Source organism: Diachasma alloeum, unplaced genomic scaffold, assembly GCF_001412515.2.
Source record: "Diachasma alloeum isolate Michigan unplaced genomic scaffold, Dall2.0 Dall_scaffold_00313, whole genome shotgun sequence".
Taxonomy (NCBI): Eukaryota; Metazoa; Arthropoda; class Insecta; order Hymenoptera; family Braconidae; genus Diachasma; species Diachasma alloeum.
This window is the reverse complement of record NW_021680452.1, coordinates 1,629,184-1,640,195: the sequence shown is the minus strand read 5'-3', so window position 1 is coordinate 1,640,195 and position 11,012 is coordinate 1,629,184. Positions and strand designations below refer to the sequence as shown.

Here is an 11,012-nt window from a genome sequence, read left to right as displayed (position 1 = left end):
TAGTAAAAGTACAATACATAAAAAGAAATGTAATAAATAACAGGCGTGTAATGAGAATATCCTTAAATAATCGGTGGGGGGAACGGTCCATCGGAACTAGTTAGAAATATAATAAAATGTCGCTGAAGCAAATACATATGAGAGTGTAGAAAGCTTGAAATTGGTAATACTCAGGGTAAATCATTCGCAGTCCTGTGTATTTTGCGATTTTATGAGAAAAAAAGTTGGAAAAAATCATTTATTTATAGTTTAAGGCCATTTCCCGCTGCGTCTTATGTATTATTAAATTTTCTTAATTCCATGTCCGAATAATCAATCTTGATTCAATTTATCATAAGAATAAGAGAAATAACTTTCTCGATCAGATAACAAAATGCAATATTTTCAAACAACTTGAGCTTTGGGGATGAACATCCTAAATCAAATCAATGTGTATTGCAGTGGTGAAACCTCGTCATCAGTTTTTGTTCGATAACTTTCTCGAAATTCGAAAGAGGTAGAGGAGAACGGGGCAAAGTGGAACGTTTTGTGATCTTCTCTAATGGCCAATGGTCTCTAATAGCCCGGATGGATTATCTTTCGAACGTTATTTCGATTGCTTTTCCATCTTCGTAATGTAAAATATATCACAATTGACATTGGATTTTACATCACGCAGGAGTCCGTAAAAATTATGATTGTACAATAAAAAAAAGTAGAAAAAAACTGAACATTTTCAAAGAGCGTTTTTAATAAAGATTAAGAAATAAGTCTGATAGAGAGCAAATAGTGAATGGCTAATTTATCATGGTAACTAACGATCTGACAGCCATTGACTACTGTGACAAATGACGACCTAATAGCCATTAGATACATCAAATTATTAATTTGCTATTTCCTCCCTATTGGGTTTATTTTCCAATATTATTCAAAAACGCGCTTTGAAAATGTTCTGCTTTTTTTCAACTTTTTTTTGATTGTCCAATCATCATTTTTGGGGACTTCAGGGCTATGTAAAACTGAATAGCAATTGGAGATCATTTCAGATTATGAAAATAAAAAAACAACCAAGTTCACGTTCGAAAGATAATCCACCCAGGCCTTAATTTCTTTACTTCAAAATGAAAATATTGGGATTTAAAGAAAATCCCAAATCGTTCTGCTTTGCCTGGCCCTCCCCTAGCTGAATTTCCCTGTGAAAATGTCGTTATCTCCATTAGATCCCGACGTTTGCCAGGAAACCTAATCTGAAAATTGAATCGAGTTAGACCTTTCTACCACTCCACCCCTAAAATATTGAGTTGAATTTCCAATGTCTTGTAACGAAATAGCGAATGACATTTGAACATTGCGTAGGTCTCAGCGGTTTGACTACAGCACCTGTGCAAGGCAGCATTGTTCATGGTACTCCCACGCAACCACCTACAGCACCCCTCGATTTGAGCCCCCTGCGTCATCACAGGTCACCAGCGACAACACCAGTCAGCTATTCACCGAGCAATAGTCCTGCCCTCGATATGATCCAGGAGGAGCATCCAGTTGACATGCTCAGGGTAATTAAATCACTGATATGAATAATTCCATGCATTTCGTTGTTGCATGAAATTTGTTTATTGGATAAAATGACGAAATGCAAAGATGATGTGAATGATTTTGTATTTTTTTAGTTTGAAAAATGATGGAAAACAGTTACAGTCCATTAACGAAACGTTTGTATCTGATTGTTTAATTTAAATTCTCCTATTCATTTCGATGAGTTTAGACAAGTTTAATTACGAATTCATAAACTTATTTAGTTATTTCAATGAAAAGCTATCAATTTGATTAAAAAAATGATTCATTTCAAATAAATTGTTGAGAATTCCGCTCTCTTCGCAGTCTAAACAATTATGTAATTTCTGACTAAAAAGTTTATTTGGACGAAGGAAACAAAAAAAACACTTTTACCCTAAAACTAAACTAAACTTTTTTCGTCACAAGTTAGTTGATTCAAATAAAGTTTATTCAATTCGAATAAACCATTTCTCTGAAAATGGACTCACTTTTTTTTAATTTCTAAAAAACAAACGTCCATCCACTGGGCGGTTTTCTTAGGCGTCCATCTACTGGGCAGTTTACCCTAATAATACTTAATAATTCCAACTCTGAATGAATGTTTCCAATGAAGTTTTCCCTGCATCATTCACTCTGCCCCCCCAAACCGAATGTTCACTAACAAAAAAACCATTCTAATTCAAGAAAATACCACCGCAAATATCAGTGACGGACGTCCTCGGGGGTCAAGTGACCCTAGTCGGCTGTGCGCCATCACCATCCCCATCAGTCGACTCTCTCGACGAGAATTTTCCCCACTACAGCCCGCTGCCAAGTTTCATAATATCCGAGCCCTGTGATCCATCGCGCCCCAGCATAACTCGTGGAATAGGTCGACTCAATTCAGTAAGTTCACCAACGACAACCGAGGTAGAAGTAACATTGTCCGATGAATCGAGTCGCCTCAATTCAGAGGCTATACTCGGTCGTGTTAAGCAAATAATAGATGCACATGCAACAACAAAAGGATTTATATTCTCAAGACAGGAAGTTGCTGGTGGTGGACTGAGTCTTGAGTATCCTGGAGGTGTACAAATCGAATTGAGAGTTTGTGAATTGGAGGAGCGCGAGGTGAAGGGAATTAAAATGCGACGAATAAGTGGTGATCAGATGCAGTACACTCAACTATGTCAACAATTGATTTCTTGCATCACCGTTTGACAAGAACAAACACGAGTGTATGCACCAAATATTCACTATTCAATGCCAAACAAAATGTTGTTTGGTGGTAAATCTTCAACATTTTACATTTTATTATGTACATTCCTTACGATGATTATTCCTGGTGCCTCAAAACACCTACTCAAAAACAGTATTGCATCGTGCATACTGCATATATGTATATATACCTATTTACGTACACGTACGTACACTAAAGAATATCCTGATGATTGTTTAATGCCTAAATCACAATCACGTGTTGAATTTATAAATCATCATTCACGATGTATACATACGTATATGCATTTTATTTGATAAATGTCACTTTATCGGCTTTAGAGTGACACAATGTACAGATTGTTACGTTCTAATCAATTGTCAACGGATTAACGGATTTATAGATTTTCAATTGAATAGGCACCGTTATTCATTAGACTTCAATTGGTTTTACTCGTTGTAAATAGGTGAATTTATATGTAAATATGTCAGTAGCTGAAAGGAAAAAATAATTGATTAATGCCAAACAATTGGATTAACTGATTCAGAGATTTAGAGAAATGATTATTTACACGTACATTCCAATTTATTTGTCTGTCATCGTTATTGTGTGGAAATGAATAGGCACATGAGATGAAAAATCATTGTAAATATTTGTGTAATATAATATTCAAAAATCGTTGTTCATCATGAATGAATTTTTACAATGGAAAATGAAGGTAAACGCTTTTGTTTTCTTCAGTCAGTACTCATTTACTGGCGTTTACAATAGAAAAAAAAATGGTGTTCATGTAATTATTTTATCAGGCACTCGTGAAACTGTTATATTTAATTCCAATGTTAAGTTAACGCGTATTATGATCATACGCACAAATGAAAATAACCACTGCATATCGGAGATAAAAAGGACATTTTAGGTGGATCTGTCTGGGATTACTAGACTGTGTGTGACACAAATTATCCTCTGACTATGATAAGTCAAGTAATGAAAATATGAATTGATAAAATTTTTGTTTTCTGTATGCGTGCGTACGTATTTCCATATGTACATAGAGCACATTAATAAGTATCAAACAAAACAATTTAAAAAAATTATGTATATGAATAGAGAACAGATAGTATTTTCTGCTGTCAATTCTTCAACTAAGACTGTGATTTTTAAATATATTATTAATTATTGATTAGACCTCGTAATACATATTGATTAAATATGAGAAAATAAAGATAGTAAAAAAGAATAATTGCCCTGTGTTTCAATTGTGTCGGACTTTCAGCAGGGATTGGCATCAGTTATTTGATTAGTAATATTATGAGAAGTTGCATCTTACAATAGTTGAGGTTTACTTACCTTTATTGAAATTTGAAAAATAATAAAATAATTCAGTAGCGAAGTGGTAAAACGGTTTAAGTCGATTCATCTCCCAGTTGAGTTTTTGAGGAATATTTCCGAATCTAAGGGAGATAGCGCAATTTTTGTTACTACATTGTTTGAAACGTAACTCAACCTCTCCAAGACCAAGGTCGATCAGCTTGCCCAATTACGAAAATCATCGGCCTTTTCCGGGTCAACGCTCAGGTCTAGTAGAGTCACCGTAAATCAACACGAATCAGTACATCACGGTCTGTCGTATAGCACGTTTTGAATGGAATTCAACTCTGTAGAGTTTAGACCACAGTACATTAGCGTCTATTAACTCGGCGACAGAACTTCAGTAAAAGAAAATCACGTTATTTATTGACCATGACCATTCAACCAGTGACTCACAGTGCAAAACCGATAGACAATTCAATTCAGTAAGATCAACAAGTGACAAGCTGTTTTTGTAAATTTGACAAAGCGTGGTTCGAACTCGAGAATAAATGCACGTGGATATTAGTTCAAGACTCTCAACAATTATTTCACACCGACGATCCTCTAACCTCCCAATCCACCCTAAATCTAGTTCCTCACCAAACATACATTTGTTGTAGCTCTCAATCGGCTCTACAAAAAAGTTCTTAAAAACATTTTGCTATCTCCCTTAGATTCCGAGATATTCATTGAAAACTGGTCAATAGTCCAAATTAGGGATAGGCAATAATATTAAATTTTTCGCAATATTAAAAAGGATTATCTCATTATATTGTTCAAAGTTTAACTATATTTATCAAATTTAAAATATTATAGAATTTATTAGCTAAATTTTTCCGATTGATGGTGAATAAAATATTTGATAATACTAAAATGTAATTTTTTGGTTACCAAACTAATTCTAACTTTAGGTACTTGATTTTCGATTATCCAAATAATCGTCAATCTTCCTATCTAAATTATTGGTTGATAGAATATTCCGAAATTTAATTGTACAAATTGATGGTTACTTTAATATTTAAAATTTTTAAGATTAATATTAAACATTGACAGTTTCACAATTTAACGGTAATTATAATTGGTTGATATACCTATCACTGGTCCAAAATGACTTATACCGTTTTACCATTTCGCTACTTAATAATTCAAATTTTTCAATTAATTTAATCAAATAATTGACAGTAAGGAATTGTCAAGTGACTATTGAGTGAATAAGTCTAAATTACATAAAAAGGCTTTTCGATTAGCAAAACAATCGTCAATTTTCCGAACTCAATTATTGATTGATAAAATAACTCAGAATTTGAATATTTAATTGATGATTAATTTAATAACTAAAAAATTGTTGAGTAATATTGACAATTGACTTGTTCAAAATTTAACTGTCATTAAAATTTATGATTATGCCGATGTTTGAATTTGAGCAAATTTATTGTTGTCAAGCTTCGGATGCAATAAATATACGGTCTCTTTCTTTCGTTCTCGGCAGAAAATTACAGAATTATTTTTCTTATGAATGCAAGGAAATTTTACAATTTTTCTAATCGCAAAATTATGTAAATTTCAGGAAATTTTGTGTGAATTATAAAAATTTTCTATAGAGAAAATTCTGAAAATTGTCGTCAATGCAATTTTTATTCTCCAATTCTTCAGATTTTCATGCACAGGGGTTCGACAGGGTTTTTTAAAATTCAAGATAATTTTTAGAAAATCCTAAAAATTGGGGGCAGAATTCGAGGTCAAGTTTGACCCTAAAAACATTGAATTGAGAAAAAAACAATTCGGAATCCAAAATCGTTTTCAGTTATCTGTACATTTATCGTTAGGGTAGAGTCACTTCGAATATGAAGAAATGAAGATGGTAAAGAAATAAACCCGTATAATTCAGTGAAATATTTAATTCTCTAACAACTTTATTGTTGTCAATTCAATCAGCTCATTATCATTGACATACAAAAATATGGAATAGTCTTAAATACACAACCACACTATTTGGAACAGCATAACAGTATCATGTAGGTAGATTTGTTCATTTTGTACTGCCTTAAAATTAACCCTAGTATCACCCCATAGGAATATTAATTGTTAGCTCTCAGGCATCGTACGTTGAGGCTGATGTATTGCCACCCTTCCCAGTCCAGTTGGTGTGAACAAAACGTCCCACATCGTCCACAAGTTCGTAAGTGTGGGCACCGAAGTAATCCCTCTGTGCCTGGATGAGATTCGTGGGTAGACGGTTGCGACGAATGCTGTCGTAGAAATTACGAGCAGCTGAGAGTACTGGAGTTGGAATACCCTGGGTATCTGCAGTGGCTAGGACATCTCGAAGACTTGATCTACATCTTTTCACTGCTTTGGCGAAGAAATCGTCGAACAGGAGATTCGATAATTTTGGATTTTTGTCGAATGCTTGTTTTATGTTTCCAAGGAATACACTGAAAAAATGAGAATAATGACATTAATTATTGAATAGTAATTATTAATCGATGGGGTAATCATCAATTTGTTAATTATTTATTCAGAACAGAGCTGAAGAGTATTTATTTGTGCTTTTAAAAAGAAAAATGAAATACTGTTAACGATTTTCTTCCACTATTTCAATGAAGACGTTAATATGCTCCATCACATTGGAATGTGCATGAGAATTTTTAAATGCATTCATTAAAATAAGTAGACGATAATTAGAGTGAACAATACAATAAAACGAGTGGAAAGAATGGCGTTAAAAAATAGAAAAAACTTCAGAGGAAACGTTCAGATGGAAATATGTGAATGCACACTCGATGGAATGCAATTCTATAAAAAAAAAATTATTTATAACAATAAGTATTATGCTCCGTGTTATATTTCGGATATCATTACGAAATTTTTCCATTGTTCTCAATAATTCTTAATTATTTATAAAATACTGTTGGGATTGAGAGAAAAAAAATGTATTGAATACTAGATCAAATGGAATTTTTTGTTCCAAACGATTGTCATTAAACTTCGAAACACCTGAGGAATGAATTCTAAAGGGAAAAATGGACATTCATAACAATATGTACAATATGTATTATGCTCCTTATTATATTTCAGATATCGTTACGAAGAATTTCTAATTCTTAAGAATTATCTTCCGCATAATTCATAAGAATTGAGAAAATACTGTTGGCATTGGAAGAAAAAAATTTATTGAATGCTACATAACATGCCAATTTGTTGTTCCAAAGGATTGTTATCCACCGTCGAAAAAAGAACTATTCCAATTCGTAATACGAATGACATACCCTCAGCTCTTTTGAGACTACAAATACGCCGTAATGACATGAAAAAACCCCGGTTATAAAAAACCAAATTACCTTCTGATAATGCAGCCACCCCTCCACATGAGTGCAATTCCCCCATAATTCAAGTTCCAATTATTGACCTTGGCAGCATCCCTGAGCAGCATGAAGCCCTGTGCATAAGAGACAATCTTCGCCAGATAAATAGCATTCTTCAGTTGCTGCAAAAATTGTTTCTGGTCCCCCTTGAAAGCCTCAATCTGCTCGTCATTGAATATCGAATGTGCTTCAGTTCTCTCGCTCGCCAACGACGACAAGCACCTAGCGAACACCGACTCTCCAATCAGAGTGACTGGCACTCCGTACTCCAGTGCAGCAATGACCGTCCACTTGCCCGTTCCCTTTTGCCCCGCTGTGTCTCGTATCCTCTCCAGCAGATATCCCTTTTCATTCTTGTAATTGAGTATATCACGAGTTATTTCAATGAGATAAGACGACAGTTCCCCCTTGTTCCATTCATCGAACACACTGGCCATTTTCCCTTGGCTGAGCCCCAGGCCATCTCTCATAAGTTGATACGCCTCAGAGACCAGCTGCATGTCGGCGTATTCAATGCCATTGTGCACCATTTTAACGAAATGCCCTGCTCCAGTCTCGCCTACCCAGTCGCAGCAAGGCTCTCCATCGGCCTTGGCACAGATCGCCTGGAATATCGGTTTTATCGCTGGCCATGCCTTCGGATTGCCCCCAGGCATCAACGAGGGGCCATACCTCGCACCCTCCTCACCGCCACTTACTCCACACCCAACGTACAGTATCTGGTTTTTCTCCAATTCTTCGGAGCGCCTTTTCGTGTCTTGATATTCAGAATTTCCACCGTCGATGATGATGTCTCCTGGGGAGAGGAGGGGGACTAGGCTCTTGATGAAGGCATCCACTGCGGGTCCGGCTGAGGAACATTATAATTCATCTTTGTTAATTTTAATAGACTTTTTTGTAATTGATTTTATTACTATTATTATTTACTAGCGAACGGCGCTTCGCGCCCGTCGCTAGATTATATTGTGTTATATTAATTTATTTTGTTTTCTTGCCAATTTTTCTTTGCGGTCAGATTAAATTAAATTTATTGGATTCTATTCCCATTATAATATACAAATTTTAGGAACAGTTTTTGTCATTTTCAAATGAAGAGATATTTATGTTAAATAATATCAGTAGGGGACGGTGGGGCAAAATGGAACGGTACAAAAACCGAATATAGAGCAAAATTCAGACAACTTTTTTTTTCACATTATGTGAGCTCAAAAATGATGATTCGGGCTTAAGTCAGTGACATCAGTCTACTTTGTAGTTATCGCTATTTTGTAATCTAAGGGAGATAGGAGAATTATGATAAGGACCTTTTTGTAGAGAATTTCAAGGGCTATAAAAAAGGTCATTATAAAAATTTTGCTATCTTCATTGTAAAAAAGATAATTCAAGGTTAAAAAACTGAAGAAAAATCTGATGTCTGTAAATTCAATCAATTTTTGAATTTTCAATTGATTGAAAATTAAAGAATACATTATATGATTTAGTTTACTGAAGTTTACTAATGTTTTGATTGAAAATTCAGATGAGTTGAGAAATTCTCATCTTTCTGCTCTTCAAAAATTTCGAATTCCAATGAATGTTCATTATTTTTCCCCTGTATCGAAATCAGTCATTGTTTTGAAAATATTTTGGTAACTGCTCATGAAATTTCAGTTTTCTTCCAACTATTTAGCCTACTAAAGGAGAGGAAAATGTCACATTTTATCTTAAATCATTCGTTCCGGTGTCATACACTGAGAGAAAAATCGTCATAATATCACAAAACTAATTTCTTGTGCCAAAGATTTCATCTCTTGAGGAGAAATTTCTTGGGATAAGAATTTTTTGTACCATTTCATTTTGCCCCGCGTTCCATTTTGCCCCACCGTTCCATTTTGTCCCACCCTCCCCTATTATATAATAATTCTTCTCAATGAAATCAAATCATGAAAACGAAAAATTTCGAAAAATTCCGAAAAAATTTCCGAAAATTTCGAAAAATTTCGTTTTCATGATCTGATTTCATTTAGAGGAAATGAGAAAAATGCAGGGAGAGATAATCAGCAAGAAAATGAAAGAAAACGATTTTTTATTTTTCTGAAAAATGTCAAAACTTATTTTTTTTTTAATGACGAAAAAATATCAATATGTACCCTTTCTATGATCTAATTTCAATGGAAGAAAGTGAAAAAAAGAACAGAGATACGTGATCAGCAAGAAAATAAAAATTTCGATTTTTCAATGTCTCCGAAAAGTTTTAACATTGATATACTTTTTCAAATAATGAAAGAATACCCATCAGTTCAATTTCTACCCTCACATTTTGATAGAATACATTAAAAAAAAAGCAAAGAATAAAAATCGGAAATGAAAAATTTTATCGGATTAATATAATGTAATTATTTTAAACTCGTTGAAACAGAGTCACTATGAATGTTCGAAAGTTTGGTATGTTCAAATGGAACAATTCCTGTCTTGGCAACTATCAAGTTGCGATTTTTATAGTTCAAATAAGACTCATTCTATAAGCCCTGTTTGAAGATGGAACTTCCACAATTTACGTGATTTTTCAAGTAAAAATGAATATTCACAGCCAAATGCCTTTTAATTATCAGACAATTTCCTTAAAATTCTTGGTATCCAAGGAATTTTTGAAGGAATTCTCTGAAAATTCAGGAATCTGGAATTCAAGGAGATTTCTCTGAATTCTCATTAATTTACCCGGAATATTTAAACTAAAATTTACAGTTCCCGTGGATTTCTCCATGAAATTAGGAATTCACATATCTAAATTAAAAGCTAATGTTTAATTGAACATTCTCTTATTTAGGAGATGATTCCTCTTTGTGATGAGCTTAGACTGAGCTCAACTGATAAATCTGTTTCTGAGTTATGAATATTTTTAAAAAAGTCAAGTGTCCATTATACCCTACCCTCCCCCACTCGCACTGTAATTTTTCTAGAAAATTTCTCTCCATGTACTGATTTCCAGAATGAAAATGTCCATTCTCTCACATTCTTCCCAACAATTTTCTCCTCATAAATGCTTACTCACCTTTAACAAGTAACATGACTCTGCGTGGTTTCTTCAGCTTGCTGACCATCTCCTCGAGGCTGTAGGCTCCAACGACCTTGGTGCCCTTGGCTTCATTCTCGAGAAACTCCTTGACCTTGCTCGTCGTGCGGTTGTAAGCGCAAACGACAAACCCATGATCGTTCATATTCAATATGAGATTCTGGCCCATCACGGCCAAGCCGATCAGCGCAATGTCCGCTACTCTGGGCCCACAAAAGTTCCGATAATATAATTAAACAAGACCTTTCGGTGCTGGAATTACTGATCAATCAATTACTTACGCTTCACTCATGATTGCCGATTGGAATGCGAAATTTTTTGAGTTGATAACTGAGTAGTTAGTATCACTGGTTAGGAGTGAGGGGCCCAACAAGTGGCAGCAGTTCCTGAGTCACTGGATCGTATCGTAAGACGCATGAATAACGACTCGACTGTTGGATCAGCCGATCGCGCATGAACCAATCGCCTCACGCCAAAGTCCCGTCGTTTACAGTTATGGGGTAAAAGGGGATGC

General features: G+C 34.6%; 2 protein-coding genes across 6 annotated transcripts in view; one reads left to right on the top strand and one right to left on the bottom strand.

Annotated features, from left to right (window-relative positions):
- Positions 1-3,914, top strand: part of LOC107039925 (serine/threonine-protein kinase SIK3) — a 14,117-nt gene extending 10,203 nt beyond the window's left edge. For 4 of the 5 annotated variants that reach the window (XM_015259784.2, XM_015259783.2, XM_015259782.2 and 1 more), the window contains 2 exons: positions 1,336-1,532; positions 2,218-3,914. In XM_015259784.2, coding sequence (XP_015115270.1) covers positions 1,336-1,532; positions 2,218-2,733 — 713 coding nt within the window. In that variant the 3' untranslated portion in view covers positions 2,734-3,914. The remainder of the gene's footprint in view (positions 1-1,335; positions 1,533-2,217) is intronic. The other variant, XM_015259785.1, reaches the window with a different exon arrangement.
- Positions 3,915-5,961: 2,047 nt separating this feature from the next.
- LOC107039946 (6-phosphogluconate dehydrogenase, decarboxylating) lies at positions 5,962-10,933 on the bottom strand. Its single transcript, XM_015259814.2, has 4 exons — positions 10,780-10,933; positions 10,478-10,701; positions 7,423-8,296; positions 5,962-6,516 (listed from the first exon to the last, which is right to left on the bottom strand). Exons 1-4 carry the CDS (start codon positions 10,788-10,790, stop codon positions 6,174-6,176), a joined length of 1,452 nt encoding a protein of 483 aa, XP_015115300.1. The 5' UTR covers positions 10,791-10,933; the 3' UTR covers positions 5,962-6,173.
- Between the last annotated feature and the right edge of the window lie 79 nt (positions 10,934-11,012).